General features: G+C 38.8%; 2 protein-coding genes across 4 annotated transcripts; both read right to left on the bottom strand.

Moving 5' to 3' along the window:
- Positions 1–4,959: 4,959 nt before the first annotated feature.
- LOC125693156 (pulmonary surfactant-associated protein A-like) lies at positions 4,960–7,179 on the bottom strand. The gene is made up of 3 exons (XM_048944705.1): positions 7,038–7,179; positions 6,368–6,445; positions 4,960–5,336 (listed from the first exon to the last, which is right to left on the bottom strand). Exons 1-3 carry the CDS (start codon positions 7,177–7,179, stop codon positions 4,960–4,962), a joined length of 597 nt encoding a protein of 198 aa, XP_048800662.1.
- Positions 7,180–13,258: 6,079 nt separating this feature from the next.
- Positions 13,259–23,571, bottom strand: LOC125693154 (pulmonary surfactant-associated protein A-like). 3 transcript variants are annotated; one of them, XM_048944700.1, is made up of 6 exons: positions 23,530–23,571; positions 19,626–19,760; positions 16,906–17,050; positions 16,080–16,163; positions 14,808–14,885; positions 13,259–13,952 (listed from the first exon to the last, which is right to left on the bottom strand). In XM_048944700.1, the coding sequence occupies exons 3-6, from the start codon at positions 17,033–17,035 to the stop codon at positions 13,576–13,578; spliced, it is 669 nt and encodes a 222-aa protein (XP_048800657.1). In that variant the 5' UTR covers positions 17,036–17,050; positions 19,626–19,760; positions 23,530–23,571; the 3' UTR covers positions 13,259–13,575. The 3 variants fall into 3 exon arrangements, with proteins under 3 accessions (XP_048800657.1, XP_048800658.1, XP_048800659.1); XM_048944701.1 differs by lacking the exons at positions 19,626–19,760; positions 23,530–23,571 and adding an exon at positions 19,006–19,081; XM_048944702.1 differs by lacking the exons at positions 19,626–19,760; positions 23,530–23,571 and adding an exon at positions 18,494–18,665.
- Positions 23,572–25,416: the final 1,845 nt, after the last annotated feature.

Below are 25,416 nucleotides of genomic sequence, written 5' to 3'. Positions count from 1 at the left end.
ACCTGAAGGTCTCCTGACACAAAAAGGAAAATAAAGGATTGCTTTATGCAGTGCATTTGTAGACATAGCTCTATTTAGTAAACTGACTCTTAGTACTAGAGAACTTGACACAAATGGCATGAATTTCAACTTCACATCTTGACTATGAGAAGTTCTAGCTTTCTTTAGAGTGTGTTGCAGGTGAAGTGACCAATTTGAGCGGTGCCATAGAAATTCATATTTTCCATCCACCTTACCTTAATTTCCTCAAGGTATGTTGCAAGTCTCACAGATAATCTTGAGTAGCTCTGTCCGAGAGCCCATCCTCTGTCCAGTTTCCTCACTGTTTGCTGGAAAACGTGGTGTCGAGCCTGCAAGGCAGAACAGGGAATGTGAGGCTGCCGTCCCCTCAGCTATGTGAGGCTCAGAGGTGAGCACAGTTGTGTGCCCAGGTACTTGTTTGTACTGCAGTGCCTGCATACCTCCCACTTGCTGCTTCTTAAAGTGGCACAATCCTTTTGAAAACAAGGGTGAAGCAGTTTTGTTTGACCACAGTTTGCTCAGGACCAATAAAACTACAGTCTGCTCTTCACATGTGCTCACACTGCTCTGGCAGGCAATCACTGAGAGATAATAACTGGTAGTTCCGTTGTATCAGGAAACCACTTAGGTTTTCTCTGTGAAAATCATCTTATTTACTTAGAAATCAAAATATTGTTATAATAACCAGTCAAAAGCAGGGTTATAAACTGAAGAACGCATGCAGCCTTCAGGATATAAAGGCTGTCATCCCTAAGGTTATCCAGACTCAAAATCTTCTTCACGCACCTAACCCCCAACAATTTAGTTTGGTTCAACGCTTGCTATTTACAAGCTTATTGTTATTTTAATATTCGAAAGATTGAGGCTGCAGAGTCTACTGCAGGAAGTAGAAAAGCACATCTGTAATGCTATAATGTAACAGAAAATGCAGCAGTGACAACAGAACAGCAAAGTCCTGGGTTGCAGCAAGTAAGGAGTTACTCAGATGTCATAGCTATGGGCTCAGAAATAAAGGAAAGAATTTGCTTACCTTTGGAAGGTCTCAGGTACACAGGGATCTGCAGCAAAATACCCTCACCTCCACTGCCAACTCTTAAATAAGGTCTGGGAAGGGGTGGCTCCTGGCTCCACCTCTTCTGGTCACTGAGCTGCATTGTGTGCACCTGAGCTCCCCTGGGTTGGCCCTGCCTTCCCACCAGGTACTCCATCACTGCTTCAAGCTGTGACTTAGCATTTCCAATACACATGTGCAAACCCTTTCAGAGGTTTTACTGAGCAGTTCTGGCTCTGCTACATAATACGGTGGAGGTGGTGTTGCACAGTCCCTATGAATCATTCTCATGATACGAGGTGAGATGATGGCCAGACTGCAGCATGGGCAAGGAACCCTCTGGTGCAGACACTCAAGCTATTTTGTCCAAAGAAGCATGTGTGTGTGTTTGCACCTACTGAGACCAAAGTTCAGACTTCAAGCATGTCCCTTCAGACCTAAAAGTCACTTGACAATAGTTTTGGGTTTTTTTTCTAAATCTTATCAAATACGCTATCTTATGGGAAAAAGTGACTGTTAGGAATAGTTCTTCATCTCATAGATATTTTTATAGAAATGAAAACAATTTTGACCAGTTTTTTGGGTTTTTTTTTTGGGGGGGGGGGGGGGGGGGGGGGAGAAGGGGGAGATGGGGGAGTACTTGTTTTTCACTGTACAAAGGGAGAATAAGTCAGTAAGATTTTCTTCCCCAAAAGTTATAACTTATCTCCCTATTTTATGTTACTTCATTGACTTTGTAAAAACAAAGTCCCTTCTTTTATTTCTTTTCATGAAATCTTCTTATACAGTTTATCTCTCAAGATTAACATCTCAATGGGCATCAGCCTAGTGAAGGTGCCATTACTATTACCTTTGGAAGTGGTGCTCTTCATTGGCTGAAAAATTTGAGCTGCATCAGAGCGTTCAGGAAGCTGGGTGGTGTCAGTGTACACCCATAACACTGTTACAGTCACTTTAGGTGCAGATAGTGTTCAAGGTTAGAATCCAAGTGGATTAGGCCTTTAAAATAAGTTCATAAAGGTTTCAGAAAATAAACACTGAAGTAATTATTAATGACACTGTTGCCAGCCTTGGGTACTCCTGTCTTTTTACAGTTATGGTGATGCTGTGTTGCTCTCTCATTCAGATTCTAAAAATAGAAGAGGTGTCCAAATGCCTGACTGAACTGGCCAAGATCAGTCAGTACCTTCTCAGGCCAAGACTACTGCTTCCAGACTTGCCTGCTTTTGGCAGGGTTGCAGAAGTAAAGTGAGGAAGGCTGAGAAATATTTGTTTCACGTCAAATTTTAGGTCCTCGTCCAGTAACATGAGGAGTTAGTGACCAGACAGGGTTAGCATTCACATCTGTGAAGTAAAAATGAGGTGGGCAAAGTCCTTTGCCCACCTCATTGGAAATCCACAGGGGAAATGTGCCCCAACAGTGAGTGGCTGGCAAATATTTCTGCTATGGCATGTGTTCATAGACTTATGCTGAAGACACTTTTTATTTTTCACATCATTGCAATTTGTTCTGATTTTGAGATGATTCTGTAACCCCTAGAGATGAGCGGGAAGATAGGAAATCTCAAGTTTCCAGGATAAAAACTTACCATGGTTTTCAGTGTTTGGAGGGTTCAACTTTGTTCTCAAGCTGACATTAATTGCTGTGAGCTTCTGAACTGTCTTGGAATACGATGAGTGGAAAACTACTGCATGAGTGATGTCTGTGTTCTGATTTCCTTGTGCTGGTGGCAGATAGTTTCACAACAGGAGTCATGCAAGGCTGAAGACTGTGGGCGGATGAGCTGATAAGTGAAGACAGATACTGGAAAGCTGTAAAACATTTGTGAGCAAGAAAGAATAACAATACAGTTTGAAAGCGAAAGAGTGCCCATGGATTCTTGATTCCCCATTTGTCCTCTGCACGCTTGCTTCAAACTGGGTTCAACATAGCAGTCTGTTTAGACCTTACACTACAGGATTCAGTGCTTTACATTCTGGCTGTAGTATCCAGAAACAAGGTGCTGATCAGCAGCTTGTGCATCTCATCACATGCCTAACAGATGCATTTTGCAAACTGAGGATTTTGTTTATAAAACATTTCTTTTTATACGTTTGGATAACTTTACCATTCCAGGAACGGTAAAATGGTTGTATGCATTTTTGTGGCGGAAAATCTGAATATTACCAGAGTGAATAATTACATACTTTGCAGAAGTACCAAACTGTTGAAGCAGGCAGGTGTGTTGGTGTAACATTAATCCTTAAGCATTAATCAGTCTACGTAAATACTTTTAAGATAAAGTACTTAGTTTGCAGAGAATAGCAACAACAGTGGTTCACAGGCCACGACAGCAAGCAAGGAGCTGAATGGAGGCCAGGGGCATCTATGCCTTTCCATAGAGCAGGTGGTGAGATTGTGTACTCAAAACATTTGAGTAATTGAATTTAAGCCAGCTCAGGAATGTCATGCACAGCCAGTTGCTGCTCTGGAATTACAGTGATGTGCGTAGCCAAGAAGCTGCAAGCAGCCCCCTCTCCAGCCCCTGTGTTTGCACCAGCTGTGGTCTTGCCTTCCTTCCCTGCTTACCATTGTATGTTATCTGTTTGGTGTCCCATCACCCAGAGGGTAGGAGGAGCTGGTCTGGCTCTAGGGCTGTAAGTTTCCTTGGTCAGTTCCCTCTAAACAATCTGGGGCTAACAAGGCTCACGTGAGTGGGTGCAGCTGATACCGAGGCATTAGATGCAGTGTGTATGGAAGCATGTTGAAATGATTGGCCAGTCCTTGCCCCATGGTTTGCAGAGCTTGTGCAGAGTCTATGTTATCCAAGCTATGCTGGAGTCAACTACCCAACAGGAAGAAAAAGAACTCATAAACGTATCTGGGTCTGACTGTTGCACTGCTCAACTCTGCAAGTGGGAATGCCCAGCTTTGGTAGCTGATTGAACCCCTTTAATAAATGTTTAGAAAGCTCTGTCTTAAAAAAATCTTTAGCGAGGGTGAACTCTGAGTGGCTTCTGCAAGGAGCACAGAATACGGGCTTTTTCCAAGATACATGTGTCTACCAAGCTTAGCCCTTGGGAAACCTCAGTCAAGTTTTGTGAAGACTTGAAATTGCCAGTTATGCCTAGAAATCAGCTGGGGTTATCTGAATCGCTCTACCTCTTAGCTGAAATAAATCGATCTTGCCATGGCTCTGTTGTTCACACCAGGATCAGTTCCCATGTGTGGCACCTTGATCTTTTTGTCCTACTAATGCTTTAAGTTAGGAAAGGGTTTAGGAATTGCCAGAGGCCAGATGGCTTCGGGCCACCTCTTCAGACATATGAAAGTTACAGACCTGATGTCTCTAAAACTTTCCCATGGGAAATGTAAGGGGGGAGAGAACCCCTAGAGCTCCCTGCCATGTGTCATCCTAGCAGCACTGCTTATTTGTTCTTTCAGGGAATGTGTTACGGGTGAAGAAGGGCAGAGAAAAGCAGGCTGAGCAACAGCTGTGGTAGCAGCGATGTCTGTATGGGTAGGTTTGGTGAGGGAAATTTGGGAACTGAGGAGACCAGAGTACAACTTTAAGGCTCATAGCTACACAGGACTATAGGAAGCTTTCCTGATTGCAAGTCGCTTCAGGAAATCTACTCTTTTCTCTTGAGAAGTCAGTAGGTTAAGAGAATATAGGAATCCTATGAAGAAAGTTAGGGGACAATCAATAACAGATCAGACAAAATGGTCACAGCTCTCATTTTAAGTAATGGCTTATAATTCTATGGTTGATATTTATTCAGAAACCAAATCAGACTGAAATGAGTGACTTATATTTTTATATGCTATGTTGAGTTCACTAGCTACAAATGAAGATACAAGGGAAATAAAAGACTATTCCATGTACCCTACCAGACAGGAAGAAGCACTAAAACTGGCAGACAACAAGGCGGTTCTGATTGCACTTTTTGTCATTCCAAGTGCCATCAGTGTACATCTCCACACACTCCTCTTCCCCTTTGCCAGAAGGCTCGTGTGAATACCAGTTGGTATAGCTCAGGTCAGCACCATACAGGAATTGGAATTTGCCTGGGATTAGAGATTCCTTTATTCCCAGGTAGGCGTACCTATTAAACTGCTTCACAAAGTGCAGAATGGCAGCGTTCTCTTCTGCGTTCCTTGGAGATGCAATGCACCCACCAGCCTCCTGGCACATTTTCACCGTAGCATAGAAATCAGCTGTTTTCCCATTGGTAGCGAATATTTTTTGTCCAGATATTGTTATCTTCCCTTGTAAGCGAAGGACTGCAAGATCAGGTAGAAGTTGTTAATTTGTATGGATTGTTTTGTAGTCAACTTGTTGCCAATTCCTACTATTATCACTTCAGATTAAATGACTTCAGATTAAATCCAGAAATAACTAAAGGAGATGAAAACGTAAAATGTAAGATTAAAAATAGAGAATAGAGACAACCCCCAAAAGCTGGAATAAATCTGAAAAGATGAGGGGAGGGGGAAAAAAGTAAGGAACAACTATATATGGATTTACAAAGGTGGATAGCAATAGGACAAGGGGGAACGGTTTTAAACTGAGACAGGGGAGGTTTAGGTTGGATATTAGGACGAAGTTTTTCACACAGAGGGTGGTGAGGCACTGGAACAGGTTGCCCAAGGAGGTTGTGGATGCCCCGTCCCTGGATGCATTCAAGGCCAGGCTGGATGTGGCTCTGAGCAGCCTGGTCTGCTGGTTGGCGACCCTGCAGGGGTCGGAACCAGATGATCATTGTGGTCCTTTTCAACCCAAGCCATTCTATGATTCTATGATAGAGACAATGAAATAGGAGAAGCACAAGAAGGTGGAGAAAGAGGGAATGAAAAGAGGAATTTTCCATTAAGATAAACTACTCTATTAATCCCTTTTATTCTAGTTCTGTACTGTATAAAGCCTCTGAGATGACCTGCAGAATATATGGATATTCATCAATCCTCAAGTGAGTAGAAACTTAGATACAATCAGATTGTGGATACTTTGAGACGTTTTTAGTCTTCAGTTAGGTAGCGGCATAAGAAATGGTCAGGGAGCAATTTTGCATAAGTATGGTTCTGATAAGCTTGACTTATTTGCACTCAAACTTCAGAATTGTTACCTACAGAGAGCAACATGCTCTTCTTCCCCCAGTCTGTAAGTTATAACCCTTCTGTGTATCAGCAAGCAACATAAAGAGAATGCGATGAAAACTGGAAAATCTACTTTTTTTTCTTAGAAGACATTTCATCCTTCATCTTCTTTACATTCCTCATTCCAGCTACAGTAAAAAGTAGATTTAGATAATTACCTCCTTCGAGTTTTGAAATCCGATCTTTTAATTGAAGGACGGTATCTTCCATTTCATTACCAGTAACTGATGGGGAACCTATAAACAAAACCAGCTGTTAGCAATTTGGTTTGCATTTTAAATCTTGGCTTTTAAGATAAAGCAGAGGTAATTGTGTGAAATTAATGTGAACTTTAAAAGCTTGTTTTACCTCTGTTGGATTACTGCTGTAAACAAGAGATCTTTTCACACATTTAGCTTTCTAAGGATAAGGAATATATTTGTGGTAACTTCTTGCCAGAGCAGTGGTAGTTATGGAAAAACTTTAATGAATGGACTAGGGTAGACTTCAAGTCTTGAGGCAGCCCAGACAGAAGACTAGCAATTGCACAGTAAGTTTATTTCATTTTAAATGAAATTTAAAAATGTGCATTTCCCCACAGCTCCAACCTAACACCTGGCAACAAGCTTCTTGCACCTTGTATTGTGGGAAGCTATACCCTTTTCTTTACATGAGCCGAGTGGGAGAGATTTAAACATCTTATTTCATACAGGAAATTTATGAAGATCTCATTATTTCCTACCAAGCAGAACCACGTCTTATCATACAGCATAGCACTGGGTTTATGAAGCATAAAGGTGGAACGCAACAGTATGTGTAGATAGAAATGGCACTGGTAACTTCAGGCACCTGGTAAATAAGCTTGAGATATCCCGTTTTCTGCTCTGAAACCGGGCATTGGGAAAAATTGTTCTGGTTTTCCTTGAGCGTAGCAGGGGAACAGAAGAAGTATCAGTCCCAAGATTTTGTGGAATAACGCTGGTGATGGCATTATTTAAAGCCAAGTATAAAACAATCAGTTTTGTTTTCCAGTGTAGAGCCCTGTTTAAACAAACAAACAAACAAACAAACAAACAAACAAAAAAAAACAGAAGAAAAGAAGAAAAGAAGAAATTCTGTATTTTGCTATTTTGGTTTGAAATTTCTTCTATCAGATAGTGATGTGAATGCCGCTGGCAGTTGCAAAGTTACAGTACTTAGGAGCTTATGGAACAACAAAAAAAAAACACCCCAAACTTCCCCATCCCCATCCCATTTTTATACAGCAGATACCCTCGTATACAAATTTTCTCATGGGAAAAGCTGTAGTTCTAGTGTTAGTTTTACAGAGGAGCAACAGGTTCATCTGCTTCAATAAGAGAAAGGGTAAGATGAACAAAGACACGTGGTCTTCATCAATTTGCTTAAGAGGGAAACAATTATTGACATCCATCTGTTAAAATATCTTCACCTCAGGTGACATCTTCAGTCACAGTATGCTAAAATTTTAATAAAAAAGCTGACACAGAAAAACTCTAAAATGGAGAAGCTTGTGAGCAATTTACAACAATTTAATGGAAATCTCTTTAAAGATGTTCAACTTACCTGGTAGCTCCAATATGAAATAGGGAGGGCTTATTAAAATGGTCTAATTTATAGGGCAGGTAACTTGGGATTCATCTTCTTATCTATGGCAAATACCAAGAGCACGTAATGTGATACAAATTTGCATGTGAATAGAAATGTCATTAACTTGAATGATAGGAGTTTGTTTTCTTCAAGAGCTGAACACACTTAAAGTATGAGGAAAATATTTGAGGGTACTTTTCTAACTTGTAGAAACATTTTCACATCTTAAAAAAAAAAAAGGGGGGAAAAAAAACTCGGAACAAAAAAAAACAATTTCTCAATACTTATTTGAAATACGTGATGCATCCAGAGAATTGCTGTGTAAATGTCAAATTGTAAATATCAGTGAAGATAAGCTAAAATCCGGAGTTAATCTGAAATGTAATATGTACCAGGAACATCCCTACAGTGCTGTCGCTTTCATTATCACTGATAAAGAACTCAGTCTGTGATAACTGAACTACTGTACTGTAACAGAATCTAGATAGATAGCAGCATAGCCCCGAAGTGAGAAAACAGTGCTACATCCGCAGCTTATGTAGAAGTAACAGAACAGGATATTCCAGGGGAAGCTTATGTTTCATAAATAACAATTCTACTGTTCTATGTAAGTAACACAGTTTTATTCAATGGTATAGTGGCCTTTTAGTGAAGGTAAAAGCAGATCTGTGTCATCCTCTAATTGTAGAGGCCTCGGAGCGTGGGGCACTGCTGAAATGGAAGATGTTGCCATGCATTTCTAAGTTACTCTCAGCTGAGTTTCAGTATTTAACGGGGACTTTTGGGAAAGGGTTTCAAGCTGTGGTCAAGTTCAAAAAAGTATATCTTTGTGTATTAGGCCAGCATCCGGATATCACAGGAAGTCTAGCATCTAAGGCAGTTGAGGGGGAAATGTCCATACTGGTCTGAGATGCTGCTGTGTTAAAGCAAGTCTACACCCCTTCCATAGGTCTGCTGTACCCTGCATGTTCACACTTCACTCAGCTGAGTTTGAGTCCTCTGTCAGTGGTGTCATGCCCACAGAAACTAGATTAATTCCCCCACAGCAGTGTTTACTGAGTGTTCTGAGAAAGGCGCTAGTCCTGTGAAAAATAAATAGGCTGTGCCAGTTGTACGTGCCCCGGTAGAAGAAAGCCAGTTTAAATTTGCATGAGTAATCTTTGCTTAAATTTTATCGTCAGATTTTACAGTTCCTATATTTTGAGTGTTTGACTTAGTCCTCTTAACATTCTTTTGGCTGAGGTTTTCTGGTTGTTTCATGAAACAAACAGAAACTGAGGCAATTACCAGGTGAACTTAAGGTCATTAGCATTTGCATCCATGGTGAGATCATGAATGAGAGAAGCTTGAGAACTTCAACCACATGTGAGAGAAACCAGAGAAACCAGAGGTCAGTCAGGTGTGAAAAGGAGGTGAGGCTCATATTGGTGAGTTTCATATTCTGACTGATGGTCTGGGAAACTTGGGGGGAGACAGAAGTTTTCTGGTACACTTTGGCCCGGTAACTGATGTGAATCTGATAAATGGCAAACCTTTCTTCTCTTGCTTTTCATCAGCAAGTTGGTAAGGAGAAATAAGTTAAAGTATTTCCACAATACTTGCATTTTTACTACACTGTTTATGCTCAATTAGACTAATGTTCTGTACAACTATGATAACTTGTAAAATTTTTCTGATCTTGCTTTGAGCAGCATGTAACAGAAACTCCTTGAGACTGAGGAATATAGACCTAACAGAGAAACAGTTCTAGAACACTGGAAAATTTTATTCAGCATTTCTGCATTTATCATTATAGCTACAGTGCTAGTGAAGCAAATCAAGATGACTAAGAGTTGGTTCAGTGTACTTAGCTACAGTGTAAGTAGGTAAATGTCAAACACGTTGAAGACAGAAGTCTGTCAATGCATCTTTCTTAGCTGCTTTGAGGAATATAGACATTAGAGTTGAATTTCAGTTTATGAAAGCGGGTGTGTTCCTTCCACCAGCCTGTTTCCTCTATACACTTAACTTCCTGAAAGTTTTATATATTTTTCCTTCATGGTGGTTTTCATACCACAGTTAACCTTAAAAATTCTTCCTCCTTATTGTCTTGGCTTGTATTTAAATGACCCCAAGCCCATTTATATTTTCTGTTTACACAGCTTTTGTGCTGTTCTGCTGCTACTTCCATCCTACCTCACTACCACCTTGTCCCTTGATTTCTGTATTTCGTCTCTCTGTGTAGCATTCAACATCCTTGTCAGACTGTCTTCAACAGCTCCACTATACCAGGGAACATAGGGAAGAGCAGAGAGCACGTAGGACCTAGTGTTTCTCCTCTCAATTCTGATGTCTAGCAGCACTTCTGAGAGAATGGAGGCTGTTCTTGCTGAGCTTTGAAATCAGGAAGCAAAAAATACAGCAAGATATAGACAACTGGGAAGGCAACCTTCAACCTAGTGTTTTTTTTACTTTATCAGCAGCATTAAAACTTAAATATATTTTAACTTCATACACTGTGATCTGTGCTCATAATTGCAAAAAAAAAAAAAAAAATCAAAATAAAAACCTTGTTTATGAATTAGATGAAACTGTTTTTCTGTATATTCTTCATTTGTCCTTGATTGTCTATAAGCGAAAGGTCAGTTGTTCATTGCAGTCCTTATGACTATAATTACAATCACTGAAACTTCCTCAAGTGCTTAGGTGCTCTTGCAGCATAGCCTCCTATCTCCTGAGCCACAGGAGGAGGGGTGAGTGAAAGCTACATTCAGGTTTCACCTGGCACCATACCTGGCCTACCACCCTTGAGCCAAACTCCACTAAACTCTGGTTTCCTAACAGGCACTTCAACTCAAGTCCAATCCCATTAACATCCCAATCCCTTAGCTACTCTAATTTCCAAGCATCCTGTATTGATCACTCTTTAAATCTAGGTCTGTTTGTATAACTGTAGGCTAATACAATTTTAAATAGTGGACTTCAACATGACATTTACTTACAATCTGACTCTCGTCAAGATCCAGATAAACACGTCTGTTTTACCATTACACAATACTCTCAATAACATTTTCCTCTAGCTCATGAGAGTTCTAGAAGGACTATCAGTCTTTCCACCTCATTTCAGTATGGTTTCAAAACCAGCAAACAAGTACCCCTGGTGGCAAATATTTCTTCTCCCTCTTACACTTACTGTTCTGTTAAATAAAAACTGCAAATAAACGTGAAGTGTATGATTAACCTTAAGCTTACCTTGCACTTGCAGTATTGGTAGGACTTCTTGGCATCAGTTTTCTGATGAACCATGGGTCTTGTTTTCATCCTCCTGCCCCAACCACCTTTTTCTTTTCCCACAAAAATCAGGAATACACTGAAAGATACCTATTTGATGTAAACTGAAGTCAGTTTCTTTATATGTGAGAGGGATTGGTGCATGGAGAGGGAGGAGTGATTTTTGAGTGCTCAAAATTGGTAATAGTATTTCTAAGATAAAGCATCCAATTAAATCACGCAGTTATAAAAGAAGATATTGCTCTATGCTGGAAATTACCTCAGAGGTAGATAGTATGTTACATAAGATTTTACATGTTAAGGATTTTAATAAGGACCTTATATAGTCATCACGTGTACATTGGTATGATGGGAATAAATAATGGCCTAACAAATAGAACACTCTGAAGTTAGCGAGACATCTATGCAACAAACATGCAAATTTGTTTCAAATAATAAATCAGCATGTCAGTAGAGTGATTTATTTTTTTTTTTTTAGCCTTCTCCAACATGGTGGTGTTTTATGATGTTTGATCATCTCCCCCTAACAAAGAAGCTGTATGCTTGAAAGACAAAAATTCCAAACAAGGTTTACTTAGTAAAATATCACTAACTAACTAAAATATTGATAATTAAAATTTTAAAGGTAGAGGTAGATTAAGTAAACCTTCAAATTTTTTGTAAGACATAGAAAAAGTAAAAACTATTACTTCTGCTCCACATTTTCTCAAGGTAACCTGACAGAATCTTTTTCATGGTATGATCTGTTCCCTTCCCATTTGAAATTTTTGCCAAAATTTTTATTGTCATTACAGGTCTCCAAGAATGCTAATTTGTAAAGCGTGTTCACATTTTGAAATCTATCCAGCATGTTGCTGAGTGTATTTTTCCCATTTTCACATCCATTCTCAGATCACTGGAGTTCTGTGTGTGGTCCTGATGAAAATTATCCCCCCTTTTCCACATCATAGAACCATAGAATGTCCCAAGTTGGAAGTGACCCATAAAGACGGTCATGGAGTCCAACTCTAGTTCCACACAGGACCACCCAAAAGTCAGATTATGTCTGAGAGAGTTACCTGGGCATTTCTTGAACAGCAGCTTCCGCAGCCATGACTACTGCCCTGGGGAGCCTGTCCCATGCCCACCACCTCTTAGTGTCCTGCCTATCTTTTTTGAAGAGCCTTTAACTGTCCATCACAGCATACCAGCCACAAGATCCTTCCCACCAGATTAAGCTTGTGCTGATGTCTGAACATCCTAAAGCTTTCCTACTCAACAGAGCTTCAAATGTCCACACTGGACAGACCCCATCCCTTTCACAGCAAGGATAGGGCAGGGGAAACACTGCCGCCCCAAGTCAAGTCCAGGTTCATATAGGCTCCCTTCACAGAGTCAGTTGTGGGGAAAGAAGAAAAGATAAAGTAAAAGGTATTATGCATGTGATTTCATTCCAGTACTATCTTTTCTCCCCCAGGTTGTTTTACAGTGAGCCCAGGATGAACCCATGACTTCCCTACTGTAGGGTAAGCATATGAGGATTTGCTACTTCTATCCTTTTTTGAGTTCTTACCGTCCCAGCCTGCTGCTGAAACTGAGAGGCAGGAAAAGCACTTTCTGAAAAAATCCTTCTTGATACTAGGAGATTTGAATCGTGGTCTTTGTGGTTTATTGGCATGACATCAGTAGAGATATAGTTTGTGTTTGAACTGATTGAACTTCTTCTTCTACCTGCTCCCCTCAAATAGTATATGCTTAATCAGTTATGTGGGAGACAACAAGTGGACTTTTAACACAACAATGGTCATAATTTTATGAGAGAATGTGATGTTTTAGGAAAAAAATGCGATTTTAGTCTCTTACATACCTTTTTATATGTTTATAAATCAAAGGCAATGTTTATCAGTGTTTTACAGAGAATGGCTTCTGATTTAACTAAGAAAATTAATTGAACCAGTACTGTTAGTATTTTTATAAAGATGGTTAAATATGGATGCTTAATGCACGCTTCACTGTGACACACGTCACCTAAGGCTTTCTAGGAGAGCCTTATTGTTATAGGAGATACTCAAGTCCAAAGACCATCCTTGGTCCAGTGAAACTTATTCATGACCTGTAAGACTATTTATGAAATACGTGAAAATGTTTTCAGTATGTTTTCACAGTGTTTTCAATCAAAGGTAATTTTATCTTCAGGTTTTTTCCAATATCCAAATCCTATCCTTGCAATTTTCCTCTAATTTTCATGTAGACCCTGTCCCTAGTGGAGAGGGACAGTCTGTTGTGACCAATGAATTCTGAGCTTTCAGCTCTCCAAAAAGAGAGACAAGTACATCAGATTATGCACATTTTAATTAAGTAAGTTAATCACCTTCTACATTTGGCATTTTCTTAAGCATAAAAATATATAGTAATATGATTCATTTTAGATTTTGTGACATAGAATAATTGCAGAAATTGCATCAGTCTGAATGAAACAGGGTATTTCATGGTCTCCATGTTCGTTCTCAGGTGCTTGAAAGGTCATTCTCTAATATTCACAGATTGTGAGGCGGTACAGGTTGCATTTTCTGTCTTTCCACTTTCCGTCAGTGTACATCTCTACACATTTTTCTGTCCCTTTGCCATTAGGCTCATACTGTTGCCAGTTGGTATAATTCAGAGGTTGGCCATTCATGTACTTAAATTGACCTGCAGTGTCACTCTCTTTAATACCCAAGTAAGCGTATCGGTTATACTGTTTCACAATGCCCATAATAGCTTTATTCTCCTCCTCATTCATGGGAGTTGCAAGAGTTCCTCCAGTCTCTTCACAGGATTCTAGGGCAGATGAAAAATTGACTTCCTTTCCATTGCTGGCAAATATTTTCTCTCCTACTTTTGTTATTTTCCCATTCAAAGCAAGCACTGAAACATGAAAAAAAAAAAGAGTTTGCTCACTTTCTTATTTCTTGAAGCATATTGATGAGAAAGCAGAGAAATAAAGAGGCGTAGAGAAAATTAAGTACTCAGTGCACAAAACTTTTCCATGACCTACAATGATTTCATTGCTGGTAGATAGAAACGAAAGCAGTAGATGACAAGGGTGAAGAGTTTCCATGAATCTGTGTGGAAATTGCAATGCCATTCAGATTTTTAGGAAATAGGAATAAAATTTGAATAAATGTATTCAATGCTCCTGTGAGAAGTCAGCATTTTTCTCTCCCACTAAGAAAATACATTTCTTTAATGTTCCTTTTCTCATATGCCTAAGTACATCTTGCCTCACAATTCAAAAATGCAGAACATTGTCAAGTGCAAAGCAACACTTCAGGCTGTCTTACAAACAAGCTTTGTGCTGCTTACTGGACATCTAATTGTACTGGGCATTACTAGAGCATTTTAGAAAATTCAATTTATTCTTAATAGTCCTAATAGGTAACCAACTGCATCAACTGCATAATTTCTTTTTTTAAGATGGTGTAGACAGACTACATCTTATTCTACACTGTCAGTAGTAGGAATAAGAAACCTAATTTACCTTTAAAGGTTTGGGTCTACTTGACCTAAGGCCAAAACTTAGTAGCACTACAGGAAATGAGTACAAGCTCTACAACATTCCTAGGACACCTCAGTGATGTTTCACAAGAAGTTCTAGGTTTGGAATGTAGTTCTGTTTTTTTCAAGCGTGATTTCTTTTCTACAAGTCTTGATTCTGTAATTGATTTTGCCCATTGCACTGGAAATGATTGAGAGCTAAAAAATTAAAAATGAAAAAGCTACCTCCTTCTAGCTGGAAAAGTCGTTGTCTTAGATTCAGTAAAACATTGCGGAGTTCATCGTCAAAAGAAGTAGATAGATCTAAACAGGTGAAAATAGAAGTTGCACAATCAGGAAAAGGTAGGTTCTGGTTATAAAAATCACAGAATGGCCCACATTTAAAGGGATCTCAAGGATCGTGAAGCTCCAACCCCCTGCCACATGCAGGGCCACCAACCTCCCCATTTAATACCAGACCAGGCTGCTCAGGGCCCCATCCAACCTGGCTTTGAACACCTCCAGGTATGGACAGGGCATCCACAGCTTCTCTGGGCAGCTGTTCCAGCACCTCACCACTCTCATAGTGAAGAACTTCCCCCTGACAACCAATCTAAATCTTCCCTCCCTCAACTTCAAACCATTTCCCCTTGTCCTGCTGTTATCTACCCTTTCATAGAGCTGACTCCCCTCCTGTTTGTAGGCTCCTTTTAGGTCCTGAAAGGCTGCAGTGAGGTCATCCACAGCCAAAATCTCATGTATCAATGTATCTCACTGGATAAAACTAACTTTTTTTTCAAAACTAACCAGTGTATAATGTATTTTAACTACAACCCAGGGTAAAACAAATATTTTTAAAATATTTTGTCACTTCCTGACTAATCTGTACCAAAATAAACAAAGAAAACCCCACAGCCCTCAGAAAAGCTCAGAAATTTACTTATACACAGAAAAAGCCTATTAAAAACTATAAAAGAAAAAATATTTTTTATAGCTTGGAGTTTATGTCATGTCTATAAGAGTGTAAAGGTCCTAAGATAAAATATTTTACCATGGCTTTGCAAAGAAGACTTGTTTCATTCTCATAATTTTTACTGAACTGGCACAATGGCTATTTTTGAGAGGTTCTATTTCCTCTGGCGTCAAGCAAAATTTAGATTATAATTTTATTTTTATGTTGCTGAATGGATGCTTTATGTCTTTATTCCTTATTTTAAGGGAAACTAAACACTGATACAGGAGAGTTTCCATGTAGATGATTCAAAATGCACTGGATGCTTAAGATGGGGACTGACTGTAAAGGTAGATGTTTATTTCATGCATATTTCCACCAGTAACAATGATCCTAAACATACTAAGAAATTACTGGGGTGCTTTTGTGATCGTGTTACCATTTGTGAAAAATAACACATTTGACTCAAAAAAGCAGTCACTTTTCTGACAAAATGTTATATAGAGATCAGCCTCTTTCACCTAGTGCTGCAAACCTGCTGTTGACTCCTTTCACTCCATTCTTACCTTGCTGCCTTTGTAACCACTGACGTTCAGTAAGTTTCTCTTTTCTGTAAGGCTGCAGTAGACTTCCTAAATATCTATTGAGACCTGGATAAGAGGAGCATAATTTTATTTCTAAGGGGTAAACATCTGGTGATGTTCAGCAAACAACAGGACTTGTATCTAACAAATTGCAGTTTGAGATTATGAATAACTTTTTTTTATTGCTTTCAGCCTAGTAATGGACCTGAAATACAATTACACAATGCAAATTATATTCCTCAGAAAGATACTTTTCTGTGTATCATTTTTGAATTCTGCAGAAAAATACTAGGCACATTTTTGTTACATTTGTAAATACCTACTAGAATAGTATTTTATTCAAACAAAAAATCTTTTGCTGTAGAAGAAGCAATTCCTTTTGGAAAGGCAACAGAAAAGCACTATATGTATATATGTATTATTTTTCTATGATTAAACTATGCTTTTCACAGAAAAGAGAGGGGGTCTATCTTTTAGGAAAAATATCAAGCCAGTATTTCCTCTGTTCAGTTTTTCCCTCCACCTAACAGCACCACTTGCATGAGAACATATGCCCTTCCATGCCAGTCATTTAGCCTTCAAAACAAGGAATTTTTCCAAAAATGGAAAGTTTGCTGTGTGCTGGAACTATGGACAAAAGATCAGAGCAGAAAATCACATTCAGGATTTACTAGCATTTGAAATCACTGAACACTGAAATTCATCTTCTATTGTCTTATTTTGTCTGAATGAAAAGAAAACAAGTAATTATTTTCTTACTGAAGAGTAATGATTAATACATATACATGAAGAGCATTACTATTGTTACCTCCCAGACCAGGCAGTCCACTAACTCCAGGGATACTGGGTAGCTCAGGAGCTCCTGCACAGTTTTGTGCATGGCAAGGCATTAGTAAAGCAACTGCTGCTACAATCATGCAGAATGAGTAAGACAACATGGTTGCTCAGGGAAGCTGTAAGAAAATGCATGTATCTGTTAAGCAGTGATTCTGTAAAACATGTAGGCAGGGGCTGATAGAATAGCTTTTTTTTGTTCCCTTCTTGAAATATATTCTATACTTCAAATAAAGTAAAGTTTAAGGTATATGATTTTTTTTTTTGCTACCGTAGCCTATCCACATAAATGTTTCTAGACTGATATCAACTGACATACGTACTACAGAAAGATTGTTAGACATCTGGGAGTAGTGGGAGCAAATAATCATTTTTGCTGTTACTGATGATTTGTTGGATTAATCCTTGAGAAATGAGCTCGTGTAGAATTGACCAAGTTTAACCCATTACTTGTTTATAAGACCTGTAATCACTCAACAAAACATAGACATATATGACACCAACCTGAAAGGCACAATCTGTTACAGCAGTCATTGCAAAGGTTTGGAGCTACTTGGCAATCTCTTTAAGCATGATATGACTTAGGCACACTTACGTGAAATAGGTTGAGTGGAAGAGCATTTTACACATGGCCAACATTTTATAGCTCAATTGATATTACAATTCTGTTTTTGAACAAAATTCTACAAGCTTGAAGATGTCTAAGTTAGTGTTCCAAAAAAAGCATGTTTTCTGGTTGCTAATAGGCCCACTCATTTATTTTATCCTTTCTGGCATAAAATTAAGGAAGGGCATAATTTTTGTAATTTTTGAGATATCATGAGTAGAAAGTGCTGTCAAACCACGGATCACTGTAGCATTGGCCAATGCTGTGTGGTTATAAAACTTGAACTGATGAAAAATAAGATGTTATGTCGTGGAGATATTCGGTTATTGACATTACTCAGCTAAAAATGAGAGAGAAAGACAGGTTCAAGATGCCAGAACGAGTATCCAGTTTTAAAGACATGACCCAGGTGGGCTGATTCTCATATAAACCTTGACTTCACACTTTACAATGAGATGACTATGTACTATTCTTTTAGCTAACAAATGGGTGTTCATCAGTTAGTACACGGAATTTGTTTCAAAGTATATATGGAGAGCAGAATTAGAATCTCAGTTTATTATTAGTGCCATTTATTGAATGGATATGTACAACTGGATTGAGTTTTAAAAGTATGCAATACAGTTTCATCTGATAGGCTGACTTTATTGTAAAAAGCTTTTTATGTTATTGTACGTATACATCAATACTGAATATTTTTAAGAGTGAAACTTGTTTGGTCTAGAGAAATGTCTCATCAAACTCAGTTTGGTGAAGCATTCCTTTGAATATAAGAATATTTATTTATGTCTTAAGTTTTAGCATAGATGCATAGCTTAGGTCATAGAGCCAGTTCCTCATGGCCAGGATTATCTTCTTTAACAAGTACATTTCTAATCAACCTGAGAACCTGCATGCCGTATTAAAGCACTGTCACATTTCAAGCACTGAATCTGAACTGTTTCAAATTGTTTACCATTTCCTGTGTTGAAGGCTAATAGATCCTTCTGACAATGCTGGTCAATGACTGTGGAGAACAGACTATAAAAGGCTGTAATAGAAATTACTTTAGCTGGCCATACTTATGTCACCAAGATAAGAGAATGCAATTACAACAGGTACTTTTCCTCTGGTGCTGATCATTCAGGGAACTGCTTTTAAATGAACTATTGGACCCAGCTCATAATTGGATCATGATGCACAGCCAGAGTTCGGATCAGTACTATAACAAAATGGAAAGACAGCTATTCAGTTTTAATCTACTTTTAATGACCTTCATCAGTCACCAGAGTCTGGTATCCTTCAGGCATTCAGTAAAATTACCAATATAAGTGAAAAAAAAAAAAAAAAACAACAACCTCCCCTCCCCCCCATCACTTTTAAAGCAAAAACATTAACTTTTAAATGTAAATGTGACCAAAGAAATGGAATGGAACAGGTTTCCCTACTAGCTGAAGTTCCTTGTGATTTATGAGAAGTCAAACTTACCTTTCTGCTTCAAAGCGAAAATGAGCACTTCTCACAAGGCCCCTTTATATAGTGTCATTCTTGTTCAATGACACTGTGCTGAAGCAGAGATTGGATAAGCAGGGCACAATTAAGCCTTCTTAGTTTTGCTTACACACTTGTTATGCAAATGCTGAGAGAAATTTTTTATGCTGATAAATATGAATTTGTATTATAAAAGAAAAAGTTCAAGTTTCATTTTTTAACAAGGAAAAACAATTCAACAAGTAACTCCAGAATTGTAGTTTCATACAAAGGCACAAAATTTCAATAGAATTCCAATGAACGTAACAATTTTGTTCTGGTTTTTATGAAAACCAAAAATGAGATGTGGCCACCAGTGTTTTTAACAGATTGAGGAGATACCAGTCTCCTTTTTTAATCCCCCCCTCCCCCCCCCCCCCCCCCACTGATTAGATCTCGAAAACTGTTATAAAAGATCTCTATTCAAAATTCTTCCCTCTACCTGATAAGCAGCAAATGTTTGAATGCAGGTTAATCATTTTTAAAAACGTCTAGCCTCATCAGCTGAAACTACAGTAGATGAAAAGAATTTGCATTAAGTGTATAAAATTCAGGTTAGGTATTAGTAGGTAAAATACCTTGCTCATGAATGCTGCTGTGCTTTGGGAATGACACAGGTAGCAGAAAATTCAATGCAATGCAGACATTAATTGTTCTGTTTCCAAGTGGCTGCAGACTTCCGAAGTACTTACAGCTCTGAAAAACTTCTGCAGCTGCAAGATAAGAATAAACTCAATCTAGATTTTGGCAAGGAATATTCTAAATGATTAAGTGTCCACATTCTTGGGAGTCTAACTTATCAGAACATGATCTTATAGGTCCAATTTCTATGCAATTCTACAGCAGTTGCAATGGTTAATACTGCTGTGGGGTACTACTGCCCACATAAATCCCTATGCATATGGATGCAACTTTAATCAATGAGCAACTTTATAAACCTTGGCAAATTACTATTGCTTCTTCCTCTGAACACAGTTTGCAGTTCAAAAGATTAAATACAGAACTGGAAACGCTGAACAGGGAATTCAGTAAAACCTCAACAGCCACATACTGCCTCTCTTCAGGAAAGTGTGGCAACAGTAAAATGTGGCAAGTTTTTACACATCATAAGCCATTACCAGCCAAGTTATTATCTTGTACCCACAGCTTAAAATAAATATACTCTTCATAAAAACTCTTCTACCATGAGCCAGAGTATACTTGCACAACAGAAGCTGGTAAGACGCTAAATCATCACCCACCATTAGATTTAGTTTCCTTTGTGAAGTAGCAAGGAATTAGGGAAAAACAAATATACTGAAGAGTAAGGAATAAAGAAAGCAAATATTTTATTTTTCTACAGCCTGGCATCCTCATGGAATAGCTAAAAGGTTTACAATTCCAAAATCCACAGGTGAGCCTATGTGGCAATGGCCAAAGTTGTTAAAAAGATTAACATTCTCAAAACCCAGCTTGGTTACTCCAGTGATTTCAGCAGTAACCTGATATTCTTTGTGTCAATAAGTAGAACAGTAAGATTCCTTCTAAGGTCCTCTGACACATGAATTATGCTGGTATAGCGTTATGTGGGTAATGCCAGGAGAAATTGAACCCAAGTCCCACAACAGTCTATTTAACTGTTAGCAATAGAGAATTTTGGAAAAAGATGAAATCTGGTTTTCAAACATGTCACATATCCAGAAAGACTACTTCTTTATGAAGCAGCTGCGCTTGTAACCCTCAAAAAAGCAGTCTGACAACTAATAATTGCCAAGGTCATTTCAAAGCTGGAACAAATTTCTTTTATATAACCTTCAAACACTTAATCAGAAAATTAGGTGAACTTTCCATTTTGCTCAACTCGCTGCTTGGAAGTGAACTGGTTACTAACAGCCTTATCATAGTCCAATCTACATTAAGCTATACAGCACGCTGTCACATAAAATGCAGTGCTGTATAGACACAGTAGTTTATTTTAGTAACTCTTGGAACATTTATCTTAAATATGTCACTGTGCTGCAAGTTCCTGAAATCATCTGCCTTACCTTGTCCTTGGCACAGTGTCTGCATGGCAAGTAGTTGTGGTCAGCTCTCCATCTTTGCCTTCATCAAAGAAACATCCATGCTCAATGTTAGGCTAGAATTGCTATCTATGTGCTCTACTGATGTTAAAATAGTTCAGACTTAAGTGCCCGTTCAGTTTTTAAGGAGCCTGGTTAACATCAGCATAGGTCCTTGTCAGAAATACTGGGGACTAAAGCTATGTCACATAGTAAGTATGAAATCAATCCAATAAGCAAGCACTCCCTTCTCTCCATCTGCACCTTAATTTTAAGATGAGGCCATACAATAAACAGGGGAAGGTCAAGAGTTCTCCCGCCTTTGCAAAATAAGAAACATTGATAAAATAATTTTTATGCTAGTTTATAGTGCATTGGTTATAGGAACAGGATGAAAAAGTAAAGATGAGGATACCTTACTACATCTTTTATAAGGAAAGAATACAAGTTCTACAGCTGATAGGCCTTAAAACTCATGTTATTGCTGTGTACTCTAGATTTATGCCACTCCAACTCACAGATAAGTATCTCACAGAAGAATGTAATTGCTGATGAGGCATATTTATGAACAAACACAATATTAGTCACATGCTGTCAGCTTAGCAATACAGTGTCATCTGGGGCAGAGATGTTTATGTCAAAGTGTGAAGTGGGTGGATGAAGGAGGAGAAAGAACTGCTGAAGACAGATGGAAAGGCTCACAAAGACAAGACAGCAGCCACAGGGAACTTGCGGGGAGGAACCATCCCCATCAGAAGTTACCGACAAATCTTGCCTAAGAGTGTGCTTGCAAAGGACAGAAAACTTTAGGCAAAAAAGATAAGAAAGACTTCAAGTAATTTGATAATTCCTTTCAATCTACTTTCTATTCTAGGAAAAGCAAATTCAAACTGTATTATCAAGGAAAGGAATGACTAGTTTTTCCACAGATTTTGTGAAGAAAAAAAAAAAAAAGCAGGCATGCTTCTTTCCAATTAAAAGCTTAAAAGTATGGTAGGAAGAAACACTTGACCTTTTTTTTAGAGATTACATCTGGTTCCTTCTTTCTCATTCAACTGAAGACATAGATTTAAACTACAGATTCATAATTGGCATCTCACTTAAACTTCACAATCTAAGAATGATTTCCATGAAGTCTTTTTTTTTTTTCCCCTAGCTGTGCAAAAAGGTACTTTAGAGAGATGCAATCTCCAAGGTCACTGAAGGAGCTTGTTGGTGTGTTTCTTTTTTTTTTTTTTTTCCCCTCTAAACATCGATTTTCTATCCTGTAGGCCCCATTACTGGCCACGAAAACTATCATAGGTACACAAAGAGCACAATAACACTGTTTGAGAGAGCAAATTCTCAGCTACAAAACGTTTTTCAATATATTCTCTGCCATCAGCTATGCATTTTCACGAGGGATGAACAAGAGACTGCATGCCACATTTGTGAATACCCACACCAGTGAAGGTTACCCACAGTTGTTGATGCTAAAACGCGTCACCCACACCCTCACTGTGCTCACATCCACTGTTCGGCCACCACAGACATTCAGCAAGCATCAATGAATAGCAATTAGTGCCATTTTTTCCTCATGGAGGCATTCAGTGACACATCTTTGCTTCATCTGCACTTCCACTTCAAATGCCATTCTGTCAGACTGCCCCTCTGCTGCCATCTTTCACATAGGCACAAAATGCAATGGAATATTGGTGGGAAGGTTCAGCCTCTACTGCCATACCACCAACATCCATCTGTGATGCCACGGACCAACATAATGAAACAGGAGGCATTACTTTTTAAGCTCCCTCATAATTCCTCCCTTTATTTTCTTTGCTAGGTATATGGCCCTAACTTTGGGAATGCTGCAAAACAGCATGGAAGGTAATTCCTAGTCCTTATTCAACAACACAATAGAAATACCCATGGCAGTGTCAGTTGTTAGCTGTTATGATGGAGTAAATATCAGCTTTTTACTGGAAATAATACAGAGTAATCATGGGGGTGTTTCTGCTACATGGTGTTCCCATGGAAATGAACTATACCTTTTCCCTCCTTTGCAAATAAGTAATAGGAACCAATTTATGCCTGAACAGCCCCTGGCCAAGACTGTCTTGGAAGCATAACTTCATAATTCATATCTTTCTCTTCTAGCAGCCACCTGGCCCTTGTTGTCAATTTAAAATAAGATGATAATCTAGTCTGCAGATAGCAAAAAAAAAAAAAAAAAAAAAAAAAAAAACCAAAACAACCAAACAACAAAAAACCAAAAACCTTTTAAAGCTGTTATTACATTTATTATTGCTGGGAAATGGCCCATCTAATGCCTCACTGCTAAATGTTACAACACATATATCCAAAAGCATTGCGAACATTGCAATTGAAAGTCCAAGTCCCTCAGAGAAACACGTTATTGAATGCACATGGCAGAAAATAGAGTTATGAAAGAAAATAAACTCACCGAGCTGCTCCTCAGGCCTGATGGTGACAGTAAAATGAAGATTTGCATTTTACTGAGGGGATCCCAACTGCTAATGAATTCCCAGGAAATCCCATTTTTCATGGTTGATACTCCATTATGAGCTGAAAATGAAGACAAAATAGACATCACAGGTCTTCATTTTTGCACAGAACTTTTGAAGAGATTGAACACAAAGCCTTGTTTTAGCTAATTGTGTGGTTTGAAGCATATAACAGTTAATATATGTAACTGTATGTTTTAGATTGTGATTAGTGCAGAAGTACAGGGGAACACTGAATTTCCTTTTTTTTAAATTAGAGGTAGATATTAAGGCACTTCATTATTTCAGCTTCCCTGATGTGCAGAGCTGCAGAGCACCTGGCCAGACTAGTGACACATGGCTGCGAGCCCAGCCAGATCCTGCGTGGTGGCTTTGTGCTTCCCCTCAGGAAGCCCAGATCTCTCTTCCCAGGGCCAGCAGGGGTGTAACAGAGGCAGCAAGTGATGCCTCAGGGCTCCATCACTCCCTGCCTTAGTGCAGAACTCTAACACAGTGCAGGCACACGGCCTGCTCCTAGCGACTGTATCTTCCACTAATGAATCCCTGGCAGAAAGCACTGCTGTCAGGACAGCCAGAGCTCCATGCCAAAGACCATAAAAGTCAGTGCCCGAGGAAACACATTGATTTCCTTGTGTTTGGAGGACAGCTGAACTGACTTGAAACTACATAAGGAAGAATTATGACAGAGAGTTCACCAAGACTTGGCATGACAAGACTACTCATCTACTAACAGATAATAAAGATGCGGTTGGCTAAGTAAATAGCTTTAAACTGAGCTGATTCTCTCAAGTACAGGATGACTTATTTAAATTAAAGCACAGAATTTTGCATACTGCAAACAGAAACTTGAAACCTCTGCCTGGTGCCCAAACAAAAAGCATGACCTCCTCCTGAACACGTGTCATGATTACACCCTTAGATCATCAATGCTAAAGTCACACTCCTGTTATATAATTTTGATTGTTATTCAGCTATTAGTATAGTCTGTGCTATACCAAAATATTTCGTTCTGATTATAAAATGTTAACACTGACCCCAGAATCAGAAAGATTAACACAACGAACCACATATATTCATTTGTGAGGATTAGAAGACCGCAACTGAAGACAAATAGAAGACAATGCAACTGAAATTGAAGCTGCTGAAAATATGACACTTTAAACAACACAATGCCCAGTAGTATTTTTTTTTCTTGTTTACTCCTGTATTTCAGTAAAGCAGCCACTGGGAACAGAACAAAACAGTGCCAATGTCTTGAATTTTTAGTTTTCAAACACAGAAAGGTATTTTTGTACAGGACACAGTGATTTAGGGCACACCTCCCATATAATGATGTAGGAATAGGCAAATTACTTTTAGTCTAAATGTAACACCTGCACATAAACTGAAGTTCCAGGGACCTTCACTGGGAACTGGATACTTTTCTGTCCTTTAGAAACTTCCTTAGGTATGTAACGAGCTGTGGGGAAAGACAATGTATATAAGGAAAGAGAAAATTCAGAGGACAAAGCTTTGAGAAATTAGAGAAATTATTTTCTCCAGTCAGACACTGAGAGAGGAAAAGGTGGGCATTCAATCACTGAACAGGGTAACAGACAATGATAGTGTTTCCCTGGTACTGAGACACAAACCGTTGCAACCTGTAGTGCAAGCTGCATTAGAAAACACATTCCCATCTGTTTTCTTTCAATTCTGTCTTTTTCAGCAAGCTAATTAAAGTCTCCTGGAGTTCATCTATGTAAGCAGATAGAAAGAAGGAACAGATGAAGACCCAGAGACACAGAAAGAAAACAAAAGAGAACAAACAGTCCCATAACTTCACTTTC

This window comes from Lagopus muta, chromosome 5 (genome assembly GCF_023343835.1).
Source record: "Lagopus muta isolate bLagMut1 chromosome 5, bLagMut1 primary, whole genome shotgun sequence".
NCBI classification, from domain to species: Eukaryota; Metazoa; Chordata; class Aves; order Galliformes; family Phasianidae; genus Lagopus; species Lagopus muta.
The sequence above is the reverse complement of the archived record's forward strand: the minus strand, read 5'-3'. Positions and strand labels throughout refer to the sequence as shown.

Excerpts from the sequence above, each read along its gene's own strand:
- LOC125693156 (XM_048944705.1), bottom strand. The coding sequence starts at position 7,179 with ATGCCATCACCAGCGTTATTCCACAAAATCTTGGGACTGATACTTCTT. Across the intron at positions 6,446-7,037 it reads ATCTCAAGCTTATTTACCAG|GTTCCCCATCAGTTACTGGT; the intron begins GTGCCTGAAGTT and ends TTTTGTTTATAG. Across the intron at positions 5,337-6,367 it reads GATTTCAAAACTCGAAGGAG|TCCTTCGCTTACAAGGGAAG; the intron begins GTAATTATCTAA and ends CTGATCTTGCAG.
- LOC125693154 (XM_048944700.1), bottom strand. The coding sequence starts at position 17,035 with ATGTTGTCTTACTCATTCTGCATGATTGTAGCAGCAGTTGCTTTACTA. Across the intron at positions 16,164-16,905 it reads TGGACTGCCTGGTCTGGGAG|GTCTCAATAGATATTTAGGA; the intron begins GTAACAATAGTA and ends CCTCTTATCCAG. Across the intron at positions 13,953-14,807 it reads ACTTTTCCAGCTAGAAGGAG|TGCTTGCTTTGAATGGGAAA; the intron begins GTAGCTTTTTCA and ends TTCATGTTTCAG.